Source organism: Trematosphaeria pertusa (genome assembly GCF_010094035.1).
Source record: "Trematosphaeria pertusa strain CBS 122368 unplaced genomic scaffold BU26scaffold_15, whole genome shotgun sequence".
NCBI lineage: Eukaryota > Fungi > Ascomycota > Dothideomycetes > Pleosporales > Trematosphaeriaceae > Trematosphaeria > Trematosphaeria pertusa.
This window is the reverse complement of record NW_022987226.1, coordinates 736,352-754,071: the sequence shown is the minus strand read 5'-3', so window position 1 is coordinate 754,071 and position 17,720 is coordinate 736,352. Positions and strand designations below refer to the sequence as shown.

The 17,720-nt window shown below is 54.0% G+C and overlaps 9 protein-coding genes across 9 annotated transcripts; 3 read left to right on the top strand and 6 right to left on the bottom strand.

The window, feature by feature from the left end:
* Positions 1–229: 229 nt before the first annotated feature.
* On the top strand, positions 230–1,147 carry BU26DRAFT_554284 (class I glutamine amidotransferase-like protein; the record flags this gene model as incomplete). Its single annotated transcript, XM_033832257.1, has 2 exons — positions 230–803; positions 863–1,147. 2 exons carry the CDS (start codon positions 230–232, stop codon positions 994–996), a joined length of 708 nt encoding a protein of 235 aa, XP_033679287.1. The 3' UTR covers positions 997–1,147.
* Positions 862–3,250, bottom strand: BU26DRAFT_97440 (uncharacterized protein). Its single transcript, XM_033836563.1, has 7 exons — positions 2,834–3,250; positions 2,737–2,783; positions 2,639–2,685; positions 2,244–2,452; positions 1,911–2,161; positions 1,549–1,845; positions 862–1,499 (listed from the first exon to the last, which is right to left on the bottom strand). The coding sequence occupies exons 1-7, from the start codon at positions 3,060–3,062 to the stop codon at positions 1,125–1,127; spliced, it is 1,455 nt and encodes a 484-aa protein (XP_033679286.1). The 5' UTR covers positions 3,063–3,250; the 3' UTR covers positions 862–1,124.
* Positions 3,251–3,521: 271 nt separating this feature from the next.
* Positions 3,522–4,376, bottom strand: BU26DRAFT_569271 (uncharacterized protein; the record flags this gene model as incomplete). Its single annotated transcript, XM_033833866.1, has 1 exon — positions 3,522–4,376. One exon carries the CDS (start codon positions 4,374–4,376, stop codon positions 3,522–3,524), a length of 855 nt encoding a protein of 284 aa, XP_033679285.1.
* BU26DRAFT_522954 (uncharacterized protein) lies at positions 4,333–4,862 on the bottom strand. The gene has a single exon (XM_033829915.1). The coding sequence runs from the start codon at positions 4,840–4,842 to the stop codon at positions 4,489–4,491; it is 354 nt and encodes a 117-aa protein (XP_033679284.1). The 5' UTR covers positions 4,843–4,862; the 3' UTR covers positions 4,333–4,488.
* A 33-nt stretch (positions 4,863–4,895) lies between these two features.
* BU26DRAFT_435091 (acetyl-CoA synthetase-like protein) lies at positions 4,896–6,702 on the bottom strand (the record flags this gene model as incomplete). Its single annotated transcript, XM_033824106.1, has 3 exons — positions 4,896–6,046; positions 6,082–6,340; positions 6,406–6,702. The coding sequence occupies 3 exons, from the start codon at positions 6,700–6,702 to the stop codon at positions 4,896–4,898; spliced, it is 1,707 nt and encodes a 568-aa protein (XP_033679283.1).
* Positions 6,703–7,167: 465 nt separating this feature from the next.
* BU26DRAFT_491713 (MFS general substrate transporter) lies at positions 7,168–9,307 on the bottom strand. The gene is made up of 5 exons (XM_033826091.1): positions 8,773–9,307; positions 8,636–8,713; positions 8,030–8,579; positions 7,598–7,965; positions 7,168–7,543 (listed from the first exon to the last, which is right to left on the bottom strand). Exons 1-5 carry the CDS (start codon positions 9,014–9,016, stop codon positions 7,287–7,289), a joined length of 1,497 nt encoding a protein of 498 aa, XP_033679282.1. The 5' UTR covers positions 9,017–9,307; the 3' UTR covers positions 7,168–7,286.
* A 601-nt stretch (positions 9,308–9,908) lies between these two features.
* On the top strand, positions 9,909–11,615 carry BU26DRAFT_491709 (fructosyl peptide oxidase; the record flags this gene model as incomplete). Its single annotated transcript, XM_033826090.1, has 7 exons — positions 9,909–10,254; positions 10,310–10,468; positions 10,524–10,633; positions 10,690–10,849; positions 10,904–11,010; positions 11,059–11,367; positions 11,417–11,615. Exons 1-7 carry the CDS (start codon positions 9,973–9,975, stop codon positions 11,613–11,615), a joined length of 1,326 nt encoding a protein of 441 aa, XP_033679281.1. The 5' UTR covers positions 9,909–9,972.
* A 413-nt stretch (positions 11,616–12,028) lies between these two features.
* Positions 12,029–15,739, top strand: BU26DRAFT_542962 (DNA repair and recombination protein RAD26; the record flags this gene model as incomplete). The annotated part of the gene is made up of 3 exons (XM_033831675.1): positions 12,029–12,404; positions 12,435–12,470; positions 12,507–15,739. The coding sequence occupies 3 exons, from the start codon at positions 12,029–12,031 to the stop codon at positions 15,737–15,739; spliced, it is 3,645 nt and encodes a 1,214-aa protein (XP_033679280.1).
* Positions 15,740–16,488: 749 nt separating this feature from the next.
* On the bottom strand, positions 16,489–17,259 carry BU26DRAFT_435974 (uncharacterized protein; the record flags this gene model as incomplete). The annotated part of the gene is made up of 2 exons (XM_033824155.1): positions 16,489–16,619; positions 16,683–17,259. Coding segments are annotated over 2 exons (708 nt in total), but the record flags the coding sequence as incomplete, so codon positions are not given.
* Between the last annotated feature and the right edge of the window lie 461 nt (positions 17,260–17,720).

The window sequence follows — 17,720 nt, the reverse complement described above, 5'->3', positions numbered from 1 at the left end:
ACACAGGGCGTATAAACGGATTGAGAATTGTCCGGAAGTGCTCGAGCATTGCGCGGCCTACAGAATGCGGTCTCGGAACGGGAGTGAAGTCGCGGACACAAAGCAGACGGCCGACACAATTCCCAACTATAAGAGCCGCGACCCTCAACACCAGTCCAGCAGCAAAGCAGTCATTCCTCTTCAATTGAATACAATAAAGAAGTGAATATCAGCAACTCACCCTTTCAACATGTCTTCCTCCACCGCTCCTCCCCCAAGCCAAAAGCCCCTCCGCATCGGTGTCCTCTACGAAGAAGTCCAAATGACCGACCTCGCGGGCCTCGACGTCCTCGGCAACATCTCCACCAAGGTCATGGACATGATCGGGGAAATGATCCCCGCCGCTGCCCCGCTCAAGCCCCTCGCCGTTCCTATGCAGTTCCTGTACATCTCCTCCTCGCTCGAGCCTTCCTGGACGACGCCAGAGATGTACGTGCGCCCCACACATACATATGAGACTGCGCCGAGGGATCTGGATATTATTATGGTTGGGGGCCCGAATCCTGCGACGGTGAGTGAAGAGAGCTTGACGTTTTTGAGGGAGGCGGTGAAGAAGACGAAGGTGGTGCTGACGACGTGTACGGGTGGGATGTGGTTGGCGAGGAGTGGGGCGTTGGATGGGAAGAAGGCGACTACGAACCGGATCTTGCTTGCGGCGGCGAAGGAGACGTTTCCGAAGGTGGAGTGGCTGGACCAGCGGTGGGTTGTGGAGGAGGGGCATTTTGAGGGCGCGCAGATTTGGACGGCGGGTGGTGCGGGATGTGGTAAGTTTTCTCTGTGCTGTGGTGATTTCAGTTTGAGTGTGCGCTGATTGATTGGTTAGGTATCGATATGACGATTGAGTATGCGAGCAAGAACTTCGATGAGAAGTTGGTCCAGATGGCTTGCTTGGGTCTGGACTTCGAGTTCAATGGGCGCAGTCAGTCCTATAAGGGACCTTTGCCGAGCTTAACATAAGTGCTTCTCATCACTGCCCGGATGATATTGCACTTGCGGCAAGAGTTGAAAGGGAAAGCTCCTATCTCGAGAGCCACGGTTCTAGCTTAAATATGCAGCGCAGTACTTGGTAGTAGAACCATCTCAGCTTACGACAACTGCTTCTCTTTGCCATTCTGCATCCTTGCACGTTCCTCTTGTAGCATCTTCGCCTGCTCTTCGAGCTGCTTGACTCTGCCGCGCCTCCACGTATTCCAAAGGCAAAATATTACCACCGTCAATGGGATTGTGCTTGCAGGAAGTATCCACCACTTGGGTGAGACGTGTAGACCGTCCTCATCGAAGTTAAAGAACGTGGTGCTAAGAACAGCTGAGATAAAGGTGCCCGGTAGGAAGAGCATCGTCAAGGATGCCATGGTGATCATGGATGCGGAGTCACGCTGCGTTTGCTCGGCGACTTTGGCGGTTGAGGCAGCGATCTGGGTGTTGGTGCGGGATTCGCGTTGGTTGGTCAGGTGAAAGAGCTATTCAGGTGTCAAAATAATGCGTTACCAAATCAACTCAGAGACCTACGAGGTTGATGCGAATAAGCGTTCGCTCACGGTATACCGATGTCCAGCGCGACAGGTTGTCACACTGCGCCGTCAGCGCCTCGAAGGACTCTGACATCTCCGAGCGCTTGTCGACGTCCCAGCTATTCTTAGGATCTTCGACGGTCTTCCTGAACTTCTCGTAGGTGCGGTGGAGGAACTCGAGCACGGCCAGTTGGTCTAGACAGTCCTGGTATAAGACATTCCAGTTTCGCGAAAGCTGGTGTAACTGCTTGGGGGCTAGGACCAAGTACGACTTATCATCCTCGTACATATTCTCCTGTAGTGGAATTAGTACTTGATCGATTTATGACAGCTTCATTCCCTCAAAGGCCTTCAACTTACATGGAACATGAGCTCTTTCCGGTGCTGCGCGATAAGATATTGCCATTGCTTCGAGTTCTGGTCCGCCGCTAGTGCATCGAGGAAGAAATCACGATGCGCGAGGCTTGGATCATGTTCCAGAAGTGTTTCTAGTCGTGTGAGCGCATGGGGAGGGTAGTTGATACAGAAGTATGTGGTTTGGTGGCGTGTCCGGATGAACTGAGTGAAACCAACGCCGGTCACCCAGCCCCCTCTGGAACGGTAAGACACTTCTGCGATAGTAAATGTCAGTTTCTGGATCTTTTTCTCCGCTACAGATATAGCGAGAGCGAGCAAAACACGTATTTGGCATACCGAACGAGGATAAGCAGGCGCTTTCACCGGGGTGCGTAAAACATCGTGGACCCATCTTGGCGAACCACCCTTCGGCAGAGAATATTTCGGCAAGTATGGCACGCGATAGGCCTTGGTGCAGTAGGATGCGTAGTACAAAAGGCGAGATACTGAAATTTCCGGGAAGCCAAGATTGGTCAGTCTCCTCCGACCAGGGTGTGGTAATGAAGCTAGTTCATGTTAATGGCGTGTGACGGTCACTATATGATTAACGGACCAAAGAAAATCCTGAACCAATCCTTACAAAGGTGCCCTGCTCTAATTCGAGAAGGGGGATGCGAAATATCCTTTTGTGAACCGTCGAGACATGACGGGTGGAAGGAGATTTGAAATGAGCCAACAGAATCTTTACGTACAAAACTTGAAGCTTCCTCTCTTTGATAGAGTCAGGAGGAGAAGTGGTCTGGCTCTAAGGTTAGCAAGTACCTTACAATATCCGGAAAGTAATACATACCGCTACCAGAGTCTCCAATTCATCATCTGGGACCTCATACTGCCAGTCTACATGTTCTTCAGTCCCCGAGAGTCCATCCTCGAGCTTCAAGCCTTACCAACATCCGTTCCAATGCAAGTAAGCACATCAAGTCTTGCGTGGGGGCCCTTTTCCTTTTCGCTTTCGCCAAGCCCCCAGCTTAGGACAGAGAGGTCTTCCAGCTCCGGGTGGATGGAACTACCAAGTACCGAAAGAAGCTGCGCATCGTCCGTTCCACCACTACCAGTCGGCCATTCTCGCCAATAAGGCTTGGGATGAAAGCGTTTTGAGCTTCTTGGTGATATCATCTGATCATACCGAAGAGTCGTCGACTAGAAGGCGATCAGGCTGAGTCGGAGATGCAGATCGGAGATGCAGACTCGAATGCCTTGGAGGAGATAATTTGCGGTGTGGAAGGTTGATATTCTCTTGAATTATTCACAGTATCCAGGAGGATGTTAATAAGACGCGGGGCAAGGCAAAAAGCGCTGCTGTGCGGTTGAAGTGGAAGGAAAGCTCTCGCCCCGTATCCCATCGAGCTGAGCTTGGTGAGTTATACCCAAATAGGATTAGCCTCACTCCTGGCCCCAGGGCTGTACGAACGACCTGAGAACGCAACACTCGCTCCCACAACCGCCAACAACACGTCAACACGAAGATATTGCATTCAAAGCGCGATCGGGCTGTCCCTATTTTGATACAGAAACCTCAGCTACAATGAGGACCCCTGCTGACTGAAAAATACCCGGCGTCAAAACGAAAATCCTTCACAACACGCCATTCCATCTCAACTCTGCAATCCTCATCTTGTCCAAGAAATGATGATACTCCGGGCCCCCCTCATTCACCAAAGGTGTCCTTTCGCTCGCGGCATTGTAACCCGCGCCTGGTCCACGTTCCTCGTCGGCAAATGTGATCGCCCTTTTGGGGCTTTTCTTGGTCTGCGATCTAAGCCCGGCCTTGAGTATCGGAGTGGGAATATACTCCGGTCTCCTTTCAGCGGTTAGATTCGAGGACGGGGGAAACGAGAATACTCTTCGTCGTCCTTTCGATAGGTGTCGGGCAACCGATGTAGCATCGGGCTTACGGTCGATGAGCCAGCCCTCCAAACCCTCTGTCACCCTGGCCGCATTCCTATATAGCTTCTGTCGGAGCTTTAGCTCTGGGATATTCGGATCTTCTCCCGAACAGGAGCTTTCCCTCGGACTTGATGTGGTAAATGGCAGCGACTGAGGCGAGCGTCCAGTGGGTAGCTCTGGATCTGGAGCAGGAGGCCTTGAATTCCTAGTCTCCGCCCTGAGATCCGCTCGATGAGCTGAGGACGTATCCGAGTATCTGGGAAGCCTCGTGAAACTGTCCCGTGGGACAATATCTGGGTCAACCTGTCCTTGCGAGTCTAGAGCCGAGGTGGGTCTGGGGAGTGATCTGTTTGAGAGAACCTGAAGCTCATGAGGACCCTCAGGGCCTGCGGATTCAGGGCCCTTGGTGCCGCCACCACGACAGCCATACCAGAGGCACAAGAAAGCGAAGACTACCAGGACGGCACCGATTACCCCTATAACAAGGAGGACTTCGCCCGTCGGCGGGGGTTTGCCACTGGAATTTGGTTGCTGGCTCTCCATAGTTTAGGCTGTGGACCGCCTTAGGCTGGAATTCGGGAATGCGAAATTTAACACCTGATAGGCGGGTGAAGCACTCGACGAGTCGATTTCCAGTGCAGAGCTCTGTGTTGGCCTAGGACCTCTTCTGGGTGGACTGAACCGGACGTGGCTGTCCGCTCGGTAGCCGCGGAGACAAGGGGCTCGAAGCGAGCGGCCGTGGCCGCGAAGTCGGTACAAGCAGCGAATTTGGAGCCACCGGCTGCTGACCCGTAGTACGCGTGTTCTGGACGAGCTTCGTGAGAGCGATAGCGAAAAGTCCGCGAAACATAAGTGTGAGCGATAGACGAGGATTTATTCTAATAGCGGATAGTGATGGGCAAGATACAGTTCCAACGATAGTGATGGTGAGTGTGATGGTAAGAGGGGGAAGCTGTGCAGTCGAGAAGACCTCGGAAGAAAGTAAATAAGCGCATGGCCGGTGGGCCATGGTGACTTCTGCGGCGTAAAGGAGGCAGTTGCATCGAAGAAGTTGCGCTTGCCTTATGCCGTCACCTCCACCTCTGCCAGGCGCGAATATGCCTCCTCAATCTCATGGGTATAGTCTTTCTCGATCTCCTTTCTCATGAGCGTTTGCTTGTTACTCCTCTTAAACGGTTTCGCGGGTTTTGCCACGAACACCGTCTCTTTTGGGATTCGAATCTCCTTGAACCCCTTATCGTTCGTCCGGGTAATCACGCCCGACCAAAGCTCGTCCAGCAAGGCATCTGCGCTCTTCGCATCGAGAACACCATGATGCGGCTCGACAATCACATATGGCGCGGGCCTTCCTTCGCCCCCAACGAAAACGCTGGAAACATCCTGATGCTGCTGGATCCGCGTCTCGATATCCTGAGCGTGGAATTTGGCGAGCCAATTCAGCTTCGTAAGGTCATCTTTCCGGGCACTGAAGATCCACCGCATTCGCCCATCCAGGTCCTTTATCGGCGCATACATCTCCTTCGTCTCGATGCGGTCTCTGTTCCTGAAAACCGGATTCCAAAAAGCGCACTGGAAGTGGTTCTCCTCGCCTCCCTTTGGCCTCTCGATAACAAGCTCATACATGTCCTCTGACCCGTCCTCCGCCTCCCCAGAGCCAGGGATGTGGACCATACGATGGCCATTTTCTGGTACATAATCGTGAGTGTACCAGAGCTTCTTATCAATCGGCAGCAGATCGATTTGTTTCCCTGTCTCCGTGGACCCAATAACGCTCGTCAACTTCGTACACTCACACAGATCATCCCCAATCGCCCGATCCAGCGCCGCGCCGAGATAAATGATGAAGTTAAGCGACTTCAGTAGCGGCTGCGTCTCAGGATCGTTATACAGCTGGACGATTGTATGCGGCGGACACATGATGCCATCAACAACGTTTGCCTCCACTACTTTCTTGAAGACGGCGGGTGGGAGTCCGATCATATCGGCGGGAGGCATAATACTTGAGGTGTCGTCGACAATAGGCATCATGATGAAGGCACTTACGCCGCCGAGCCACTGCGGAGGACAGGACGACAATACGGATTGGCCTATCCATGTGTCGTACGCGATGCCTCGCGGCCAGTGTCTGCGTGAGAGCTCGTGGCCTCGGCCGGCAGTGTAGAAGCCGTTGGTGTGATAAATTGGCCTCGGTGTGCCCGCACGGCGATTCAGCACTTGCGCTCTCTGAAGTGAAGTAAGAGTAGCATACCTGTAGTGCCTGAGGTGTGGATGACAACAATCTCGTCGTATTTCCCTTCACCCCATACCTTGTCGTACGGATACCGCTGATGCCCTTTAGCATCTAGACACCACTCGACCGACGGTAGCGCACAGAGCTTAATGCTCGGATCGAGCGTTTGCGGCGGCCCGCTTGCATCGTCTTCAGCGTATATCCACGCTTTACATCCAGTGTCTCCGAGCAGCTCGTTCAATCCTTCATCAGTCACACGGCCATCCGGGATTAGGAACTGCATCTGTCGTCAACCTAGACTCCTTATCCGCGATGCCAGTAACCAGATCAACCACAACGTACTTTTCGACCCGTCTTCACCAACGCTAGCAACAAAACCGAATACCTCGGGTCCGCAGGCCCCAAATACGCGATCGTGTCGTCCTCCACAGACTTTCCCAACTGCTCGTCAAGCCAGTACGCTACTTTGTTGACAGCGTCCGCATATCCCGCCCACGTCAACGTTCGATAGCCTTTAGTCTCCCAGTCTTTGGGCGGATAACGCATGAATGTATGATCGCCAATCCATTTCGCTTTATCTTCGACGATGTGAACAGGGAGCTTGGGCTCGTTGTGGTGATTTAGAGGCCGAGGTCCCATGATGGACGGTCGCATTTGCTGGAGAGAAGTGTCTGTAAAAGGAGATCGATACTGATGGTTTAGAAAACTACGGAAGAAGTCCAGCAAGCGCCTCTTTTAAATACCCCCACCCCTTCTATGTGCCTCAACTGCATCAGGAAATCGTGCCTCATAATGCAACATCGCGGGTTGCCTTACCAACTCACGCGGTAAGGATTGGCGGGTAGCGCGTAGTCAGACTGGCATGACATAAGCGGTTATGTCCAGCAAAAGACTAGGCGGTCTGGCAACTGCCGAGCTTGCGGCGCGAGGCAAAAGCTTGTTTTTGTGAGCTGGCCTGCGTTGGAGTGGGTCGTTGTACGAGGTTACGGTTTCTGATGCGCAGATCATGTGACGAGGTTCGGGTCGTCGGGCAGGTGCGAAAAGAGAAGTGGAGAGAGCCGGGAAAGCAGCTTTGAAATCGATGGGTTATTCATAGCACCACTTCATAATCTCTCTTGGCAATAACCACAAAGGTCTTGTTTTGTCGTCTCTGCGTCTTACCCCAAGCCTCTTCTTCCTCCACTATTGCAAACACCTCCGCATTTGCTTAACATCTCATCTATCTAGCACCCCTTCGGCACCTCGGCAATTTCAATCTTCTCTGTCATCTTACCCATCTCCTCGGCAATAACATCCGCAGGAATCCGATCCGGCGTCTGATTAACAAGAGTAAGCATGGGCAGCACGGCCACAGCCATGAGACCGAAGGTCACGCAGAAGCCGATAAGTGGGCTGGTCTTGATCTGCGTGTTCATGCCGTAGGAAATGGCTTGACCGATAGCTTCGAGGCAGCGAAATGCGGCGCCATTGCGGACGTTTGCTAGGGCGATTCGTCAGCGGAGCGGTATGGGGATGTGGGTAGATGAGAGCTTACATTGCGCATCAGTAGCGAAAGACGAAAGCAGCCAGTACATGTACGATTGCGACAGCGGGCCGGTGGTCTGGACGAAGAAGTACGGCAGGAAAGCGGTCGGGTAGAGTGACTCATCCCAGTCAATCTTCCCAGGCGCGTGGTGGTTGAAGCGGACTTGCATTACAATAGACCAGACGTAGACGCCGAGATTGAGGATGACAACGGTGAAGAGACCCAGCTGCGCTCTGCGACGCTGGCTGACACCCTTCAAGTCGAGAATAAAGCCCAGGCCAAAGCATCCGACGATACAGAAGAAGGGCGATACGAGGGAGGAGAGGGCGCGGGAGCGCACCGAGAAGTAGGTTCCGAGATAGGTGGACCATGTGCCGCTGCGTATTAAATTAGCTCAGTCTTCCCCATCGTTGATCGTGGATTAAGAGAGAAAAAGCTCACCTGTAGAAGAAAGACCACATAGCCCAAAGAGCCGAAAGCAGAATGAGCTTCGACATCCAAGTAAATCTAATCTTCTTGAACTCCTGTTTCGTCGACAGCGGCTCTGAGACCAGAATCCGGGTCCCATCAGATCTCACAACTTTTTCAAGCGGCGAGATTAAAAAAGCAAACGGCAGTGCCATAGACTCAATGATCAAGAAAGCAATATACGTATCCGGAGTAACGCCTCCCTTAGCTCCCTTCATATGGTTCTTGGACAGATTGATAGCGCCTCCGACCAGTTGTCCGAGGTTACGGGACACAATCCAGAGTGCGAGATACTTGCCACGGGCGCCAGACGGGGCGAGAGACATAATGGACCCGGATTCGGCGACGTACCAGCAGCCGCTGCCGATGCCGGTGAAGAAGCCACCGAAGATGAGGTACCATTGCGTGCCGAACTTGCTATTGCAATAGTAGGAGGATCCGCGAATAGGGAAGGACATCGCGCCGATGACCAATGACCATTTTGTGCCAAGCTTGTTGACGAGAGGGCCGCCTAGGAAACAGACTAGATGCTGCGTCAGGCGAGACGGTTGCGTACCGCGCTGAGGAAGGCATACGAACCGATAGCAAGCATGGCGTAGTTGATAGCGGTAGCAACGTTCGACGTCTGGGGAGTAGCAAGACCACCTCCACCGAGCCCTGAGCAGTATCAGTTCAGTTGAACACATGTAGCTGTATATCTCAGAGTGTATAGTTACCCGCGATCGCATCGGCCATGGCTGGTCCGCAGAATGCTTGAACGCTCAAAAGCATCATCTGCGTCAGGCTGTGCTGCCACACACGCTTCCAACGTGGAACATCTCTCGAGTAAGCGGCCATGTCGACTCTCTCGTCAGCGTACTGAGGCGGAGGCGCATTCATGGGGTCATTGCCCTTCGCGCGGAGAGCATCATCGTTTCCGCCCGCATGTGTATTGGGAGGAGCAGCGTCGAATTTGGACATGGCGAGAGAGACACACTACCCTTGAGGGTAATGAAAAGGAAAGAGTGTTGAATACTTGAGAGATCGAGGCGCTGGGGTCGTCTTGACGGATTCCATGCGGTCGGTGCTTTACACACCATGTTGGCGCTGTACCCCATGCCATTCCTAGATAGCGCTGCCTATCGGTGCCCTTCTCCGCACCCAGGGCTACACCTTATCTGTGGATCAGTGTCTAGTCTCCATCCCAAGATACTCCGGACTAAATTGATAGGGTGTGGAGCCCAGAGGGCGGGTTTCCAGCGCACGAAATCCTTCCCGCGTAGTGATGGCAGCGTGAAAGGTCTCCGACGGCCAGTTTTATTACTATCGGTCTATCTAAGCTTGGGAATAATACCAGTCGGGAATAGATACGGAGACACTAATGCAAGCTAGAAGCTTTGCACACGGCACATGCATCCTTGTTTCCACCTCTAGCCCCGCTTTCGGAGGCAGAACGGCGCATCCAGTCGAACCATCCGACGTCCTGAAGCACCAAGTTGATAGCATCCGATCTTGCAGATATCAAACGATTCAAATTGGCTTTAGACTTCCGTTAAGGCTTGTGATTTCGTAAGTTTTCAGCCTTGTCGTTTGAGTTGTCGAGTATTTTGCGAAGATGAGGGTGGCGGACCTCGGAACCTTCCATGACGTCTTCGCAGTCTAACCAGAGAGGGTAACTTTACCAGTCGGGTTTTTCGCCATCGATAACCGCACGCTACTCTGCTCCGACGTCCTAGCCGATGTTTGTGTGGAGTAAACGAGACAACAACTAGTCAATGGCCAGATTAATTCGTCAACCGTACTGAGGGACCGTGTCAGTATCGTCCCATCGAGGAGAGTGGCGTGCTCAGAGCTCACCTCTACTTAAGCGATTGAAACAACGTAGGGAATGTGCAATTGCCGATAGACAAGAAACGCGACAAGAGCACTGCATTGACATGGCGACTTCTCGCGGAAACACTAAGGTCATTGTTGTTGGTGGAGGGGGAACGATTGGCTCTTCGACAGCGCTGCATCTGCTTCGATCCGGATACACCCCTTCGAATATCACGGTCCTGGACATCTATCCGATTCCCTCAGCGCAATCAGCTGGGAATGATCTCAACAAAATTATGGGCATCCGGTTGCGGAACAAGGTGGACTTACAGCTGAGTCTGGGGGCGCGCGATATGTGGAAGCATGACCCATTGTTCAAGAATTTCTTCCACAATACTGGCAGAGTACCCTCCGCCGCATTCTGTTCGTTCGGGCCATGTTCAACTAATTCATGAGCAGCTTGACTGCGAGTCCACGGACGACGGGATAAAATCCCTTCGAAAGCAATATCAAGCTCTGCTTGATGCCGGCGCCGGCTTGGAGAAGACCAATGAATGGCTGGAAACCGAAGAACAGATCTTGGCAAAGATGCCACTTCTGAAGCGCGAGAATATCCAGGTAGGCCTGCGAACTAAGGCTCCATGTGACAGTGCCGCTGAGAGTCGCATTATAGGGATGGAAAGCCATTTTCAGCCAGGACGGCGGTTGGTTGGCTGCCGCAAAAGCGATCAATTCGATCGGAATAGAACTAAAAAAGAAAGGAGTCAATTTCGGATTTGGCGAGTAGGTCTTCGGTGTATGGAGATCCGTGCGGTGCCCATCTGACCAAGGCCGCGCAGCGCTGGATCCTTCAAGCGACCGCTTTTCGCGAGCGATGGGACGACATGCATTGGGGTTGAGACGGTGAACGGGGTGAGGTACCATGCGGACAAAGTTGTACTGGCAGCTGGAGCCTGGAGCCCCGCATTAGTCGACCTAGAAGAACAATGTTGCTCAAAAGTAGGTACTTCCTAGTCTTGGATCAGCGTTTGTATGCTAATCCAGCAATGCAAGGCGTGGGTCTACGCCCACATGCGACTAACGCCCGAAGAAGTGGCGGAATACAAGAAGTCGCCGGTGGTGTATAATGGCGACGTTGGATTCTTCTTCGAGCCGGACGAGTAAGTATCGACCCGTTCCTGAACTGGACTGTTGACTAATTAGTGCAGATACGGGGTGATCAAGGTCTGCGACGAGTTCCCTGGCTTCACTCGGTTCAAGCGACATCAGCCGTATGGCGCGGATGCTCCGAAGCGCGTTTCCGTTCCTCGGTCTCATTCAAAGCACCCTACAGACACATACCCGGACGCATCCGAGAAGAGCATTCGTAGAGCGATAGAAATCTACCTTCCGCGCTTCAAGAATAAGGAACTCTTTAACCGAGCTTTGTGCTGGTGTGCGGATACCGCTGATGCGGCGCTGCTGGTATGCGAGCACCCCATGTGGAAGAACTTCATTGTAGCCAGCGGAGACAGCGGGTGAGTTTCAGTTTTCAAGACGTCGGATACCGCTGACTGGAAGCTAAAGCCACACGTTCAAGCTTCTGCCGAACATTGGTAAGCATGTAGTCGAGCTTATAGAAGGTACTTTGGCAGATGATTTGGCCCACGCTTGGAGATGGCGGCCAGGAATTGGTGACCCGGTCAAATCGAGGCGAGCTGCTCGAGCGAAAGATTTGGCGGACATGCCGGGATGGAAGCATGACTCAGACGAGGCGAAATTGTGATGGTGTTGCGGTGGTGAAAGAAGCTCTAAGACGCGTAAATGCAAAGAAACGTGACATCGAGTTTGTGCACGGACCTCGAACTATACCGAATCGCTTAGCGCGTCCAATGACATAATGCATTCTCTCGACTGCCTGGCGAAAGAGTCAATCGCACCGCCCTTTCGCCCTTTTGCCTTCTGCGCTATGCCTCCTCTAATTCTCGAGTCCTTCCCCTTACCTTCCTCCCTACTTGCCACATAGACTCGCGCCAGGTCGAAGGTGGCACCTTCACCTTTCCGCTCCTCTCAACAACGCCGTCGCCCCGCCACTTTCGCCGTAGCGCACCCACGCAGCGCTTTCGCAACGTCGCCGGCCTCATTCGACGCCTCGACTTAGTTCACGCATATTGTCGCTCCTAAGTGTGAGCTGCAACGATGTCTTCTCCGCCACAGAGCGACGCTCCCGCTGCGCCGGAGATAATACATACGCCTACGGACGACTCGGCCGCCCCGGAAGGCGAAGATGGACATACAGAACATGGCGCAAAAGATGAGGCAGAGGAGCTTCCATCGGATGCTGACGAGGAGACTCGTCTGAAGTTCCTCACCACCGGCACCCGCGATCAGGATGATCTGGAGCGAGACATCGGCCGTCAGGCAGACCAGCTGCTCACAGAGCAGGCTGATGAGAGGGACAAGAAGCGCATGGACAAGGCGGAAGCAGAGGCTAAGCGGTGTCAGCAAGCGATTCAGAAGCTGCGGAGTCGGTTGGCAATGCCCCTCGTAGACTCGCAGAAGCTCAAACTTCGTGGTGAGATCGCATCGTACCAGAAAAAAATAGAGGATCTGGACAAGGAGTTGGACTCGATACAGCAACGTATTAATGACAGGCATAAGGCCCCGGGCGAGGAAGAATCAGCCCAAGATGGCGTTCATGGGCCCTTACCGAGCGAGACCCGACGAGACTTCCTGATACGCACGGGCAAGATCACACCTTTCTCGAAGCTGGCGCAAAACCGGCCTGGTGCTGGAACGCTCGGGGAAGTCATGCTGGATGCTGAGGTGGAGGATATGGTTGAGGAGGCCACCAAGGGTCCAACATCGCATCGGAATCTCATGAAGCCTGGATTTGAAGGCGTTGCGTCCTCGTCAGAGCCTAGCAGCGCACCGGAGTCTTCGCGGCCTAGGAAAAGGCGGCGGATAACGCCCGTAGGCGGGGCCGTTAGCTCAAGAGAACCGAGCGAGGCCCCAGGCACACCGCGCGATGAGTCTGATGATGCCTACGCACCTGACCTGAATGATCGTGAGCTTGCGGCGCTAGGGGAATCCGAAGGTTACTCCGAGGACGTCACACAAGACGACGAGTATGAAGACGAGACGGTGGGTCGCAAGCGCAAAGCAGGTAGCAGAAAGGCCAAGAAGAAGAAGGAGGCTGCTCAAGCCTCGGTCGAGGAGGAGGACCTTGCGGGAGTCGATGATGGCAACGAGAAGGTTTACCAGAATCGAATGCGCGCATGGACGGAGAAACGGTCTACAGCCAGGATGCGAGCGAGAGAGAGGAGAGCTGAGGCCATTGAAGAGGACGAAGAAGAGGAGGAATGCTACAAGCCTCATCCAACGGAACCTGATACTGAATTCGAAGGCGGCTTTCGCATACCCGGCGACATATATCCTGCCTTATTCGACTATCAGAAAACTGGCGTACAATGGCTATGGGAGCTCTACTCGCAGAATGTCGGTGGTATCATTGGCGACGAGATGGGGTTGGGTAAAACCATCCAGGCCATCTCCTTTATCGCTGGCCTACACTACTCGAAACTGCTTACGAAGCCTGTCATCGTGGTATGTCCGGCCACCGTCATGAAGCAGTGGGTCAACGAGTTCCATCGGTGGTGGCCGGCACTACGCGTGTCAATTCTACACACCTCTGGTAGCGGTATGCTCGACACGCGCCGCGAGGATCGCATGGAGCGTGAGATGGAGCTGAGAAGTTATGGAGAATATGATGCGAGTCTGACAGGCGCTGGTAAGGCAGCCAAGAAGATTGTCGAGAAAGTCAAGCGAGACGGTCACGTCCTCATCACCACCTATTCAGGACTTCAGACCTACTCAGAGTTCCTGGCTCCCGTCGATTGGGAGACCGCTATTCTGGATGAAGGGCATAAGATTCGCAATCCGAACACATCTATCACCATTCACTGCAAAGAGCTGCGTACACCAAACCGGATCATCCTCTCTGGAACTCCGATGCAGAACAACCTAACTGAGCTATGGTCATTGTTCGACTTCGTCTTCCCGATGCGTCTCGGCACGCTTGTCAACTTCCGTAACCAGTTCGAATTCCCGATCAAGCGGGGTGGCTACGCGAACGCATCGAATCTCGAATTTGAGACTGCTATGCGATGCGCAGAGACGCTCAAGGATGCAATAAGCCCGTATTTGCTCCAGCGCTTCAAAGTTGACGTCGCGGCCGATCTTCCGCAGAAGAAGGAGCAAGTTCTCTTCTGCAAGCTGACCCGCCAGCAGCGTGAGGCATACGAGAACTTCCTTCATTCGGATGACATGAGGTCCATCGCCAACGGCAAACGCCAGATGCTCTTCGGAGTCGATTACCTGCGCAAAATCTGCAACCATCCCGACCTTACTCAACACAAAACGCTTTCCAAGGAACCTGGGTACGATTACGGTGCGGCAAACAAGTCCGGGAAGATGCAAGTCGTCAAAGAGCTGTTATCGCTCTGGGTGAAGGGTGGGCACAAGACGCTCCTCTTCGCCCAACATCGCATCATGCTTGACATTCTGCAGAAGTTTCTCGACAGCCTGCCTAACCTCAATTACCGGCGTATGGACGGCGAAACTCCAATCAAAGACCGACAGGATCTCGTTGACGAATTCAACAACGACCCGGATCTCCACGTCTTCCTCCTCACGACGAAAGTCGGAGGTCTCGGTGTGAATCTGACAGGCGCGAACCGCGTCATCATCTACGACCCTGACTGGAACCCTTCCACCGACATCCAGGCTCGTGAGCGGTCATGGCGTCTGGGTCAGAAGCGAGAGGTTGAAATATACCGTCTCATGTCTGCAGGAACCATCGAAGAGAAGATCTACCACCGCCAAATCTTCAAGCAATTCCTCACGAACAAGGTGTTGAAGGACCCGAAGCAGCGGCAGACATTCCAGATGAGCGATCTCCACGATCTCTTCACGCTGGGCAGCGACAAAGCCGACGGCGAGACAGAAACGGGCAACATGTTCCGCGGCTCAGAAGTCAATTTCAAGGATCAAAAGAAAGCCAACGTTGCCGCCCCATCAGCAGCCCCAGATGCAACCGCAACCGCAGACCTCGCAGCCGTAAAAGGCATCGCTCACGCTGAAACCTTCCAAGCACCGGCCTCCGACTCTGAAGACTCTTCTAAACCGCAAGACGGTGAGGAAGACAAAACAGATGGCCGCCTCATGTCCACTATTTTCGCTAAATCAGGTGTGCACTCCGTCCTTGAGCACGACGCTATCGTCAACGCGACTGCTTCCGGCCGTAAGCGCAGAGTACAAGCAGACCCCGCGTTCGTGCAGCGCGAAGCTAAACGCCAAGCTGCCATTGCCGCCGAGCAGTTGAAGAAGTCAATGGAGGACGCACGGCGCGCACCGGTCGGTGTACCGACCTGGACGGGTACATACGGCGAAGCCGGGCGGCCCGAAGAACCACCTCTCCGCCCCTTGCCCTCCGCTCGCGGCGGCCTCTCTGCGCGCGGCGCTCGCGGTGGTGCCCGCGGCGGCGGCGGCGGTCTGTCATCAGCATCCATCCTCTCCAACCTCGCCGCCCGCCAGGGCCGCCCCAGCACAACAACCGCCTCAAACAGCTCCTCGGCAGGCTCCTCGCGCGCCAACACCCCGCAGTCCTTCCGCGGCCGCCAGATGCTCACCATGCTGCGCGACTTCATGCTCACGCACGGCGGCGTGGTCCCCACGCGCATGCTCGTCGACCACTTCGACCATTACTGCCGCGCGGTCCCGGGGCGCAGCGAGGAGTTCCGCGAGATGCTCAAGTTGATTGCGAAGCTAGAGCGCAGTGGGAGTGCGCAGCGGGGGCGGTGGGTGTTGAAGGATGAGTGGAGGGGTGAGGGCGCGGCGGGACGCAGTTGAGGAGTTAGCTGGACGATGTGCATTCTTGAGGGTTGTGTATATGCGGTATGATATCCTGGCATGATCCTACGACTGGATGAGCATTTGCATCCTAGCGAGCTAACGAGCATTTTGGGACCAAGGCGTTGGTGGTTGCCGGGGGAAGGAAGATACCACTGCATTCTCGCCAAGCGGCGCGAGGAGCATATGCATTCCGCGCGCTGTTGATAGACCAGATATGAAAAACAATCGCATCCCGACAAGGCTCTTGCAGATAGGTGACGCTATCGACTAATTTGATGACTATTAACAGACGCTACGTCAACATCGTGATGACAAAGCTGTAGCCTACCATACCTTGCTCCCCTTCCATACTATTCAATATTACGACTCTTGCAGTACTATCCTAGCATTTCCTAGCAGCGCCATCAGCGCCATCTTTTGATAGTATTAATAATGCATTATAATCCCAAGTAAATGCAAATCAAATTCCCCACTCCACCTCCTTGGATAGAAACTCCAAAAACACCAGATGCCAGATATAAGGAGCGATGAATATCAAGATTTCCCATAGCGTAGCATAGGCTGCGTTCCCCTGCAGCGCCGCGACCCAGTTTTGTTAAATTGCGTAAGGAGCGAATATATAGACAAGATGCGAATAGTAGATGATTGCCGTTATCGTATGCGGATGCCGAAATGCGAGGTGTGAGGCGTGGTTTCGTGTGAGTTCGGATGGATCGGGAGGCGTGGGCGGCGTATACGTAGATAGCTTACCACAGACCGAAGCTAGCAGTGAAATAGAGGAGCGAGGCAAGGGTTGTGGCGGAGGTGAGGAGGAGGGCTCTAAGGGTCAGGCTGTCGAAGGCGCCGAGGGCGGCGTTGCAGTTTGCGCATTTGAAGTCTAACGGGTGTCAGTGATACGCGATCTAGGAGCATGAAGTGAGTGAGGGGAGGGGCGACTTACCCTTCCATGGCACGTAGGGCTGTGGCGAGTACATGCCAAACGTGAACTGGTTGTACACAGCCAAATATCCAGGCTTAGCCGTCGCGCTGACACTGGACTCGGCATCGTAGATGAGGAGGGTGTAGGTCTCAGTGAGCAAGTTTGATGTCTCGTTCGTGTTCCAGTACACCCTGCCTGTCTCTTCCACGGACTGGTTTACTGCGATGGTGTAGGTTGCCTGGTTCGCCGTGCACGTCGCCATGATATCAATATGCTTGGGGGTCATGGAGAGGGAGGTGTAGTTCCACGCGAACTCGACCCAATCTCCGATCTTGTAGAACTGCGGCCCTGCAATGACAGCAGGCGTTATCATTGAGATGCCACCCGCTGGTACGTCCGCGCCGAAGTTGGTCGCCTTGGGCTTGCCGGTCGTTTTTGTCCCTGTTGCCTTTTTTGTGCCGCTGGCTTTGCCGGTGGCCTTGCTACTTTCCTCGCTTCCGGTCGCGGTGGGCTCGTCTGTTGCTGTGGGCTTTTCTGTGGTGTTGGCTTCTTCGGTGCTCTTGGGTTCGGCGGTGGATTCGGGCTGTGCGGTCTCGGAGTCTGGATGAACACGTTAGACGAGCCGTTGGATGGAGGCGGAGGCGGTGGAACTCACTGTCTTGTCGTCCGTATAGTACGTTCTTAACCTCCCCCAGTGCGTTTACGTTCTCGAAGATGTCAGGCCATGCAGCTGAAACGGATGACAGGGCCACGACGGCCGCGAGCAGCTGCGACGGCCTCATTGCGGGTGTGGAAGTTGAGAGTGTGGCAAATGTCGGTGATTGAGGAGACCAAAGCTTCGTAAAAGTAGTTGGCGTGGAATAGCAAGCAGTCGTCGAGTCGTGCGGTCGGTGATTTGCGGCGGCGCGGTGTTTCGTTCGGGCAAAACGATGAATGTCAACAAAGTGGAGAACGGAACGCGACGGTAAAAAGGGATGCGATGGACTGAGCGCTCCCGGACCGAAAACGAGCGACTGGCGAAGGAGCAAGCGATAAGAAGCGGGGTGAACGAAGGTTGGT

Coding starts and splice junctions, on each gene's coding strand:
- BU26DRAFT_97440 (XM_033836563.1), bottom strand. CDS start 3,062: ATGATATCACCAAGAAGCTCAAAACGCTTTCATCCCAAGCCTTATTGG. Junction 2,453..2,638: donor GAGAGGAAGCTTCAAGTTTT/GTACGTAAAGAT, acceptor AACATGAACTAG/CTTCATTACCACACCCTGGT. Junction 1,500..1,548: donor CGCTTATTCGCATCAACCTC/GTAGGTCTCTGA, acceptor ACACCTGAATAG/CTCTTTCACCTGACCAACCA.
- BU26DRAFT_522954 (XM_033829915.1), bottom strand. CDS start 4,842: ATGGCCCACCGGCCATGCGCTTATTTACTTTCTTCCGAGGTCTTCTCG.
- BU26DRAFT_491713 (XM_033826091.1), bottom strand. CDS start 9,016: ATGTCCAAATTCGACGCTGCTCCTCCCAATACACATGCGGGCGGAAAC. Junction 7,966..8,029: donor ATGTGGTCTTTCTTCTACAG/GTGAGCTTTTTC, acceptor TTTAATACGCAG/CGGCACATGGTCCACCTATC. Junction 7,544..7,597: donor TTTCGCTACTGATGCGCAAT/GTAAGCTCTCAT, acceptor GAATCGCCCTAG/CAAACGTCCGCAATGGCGCC.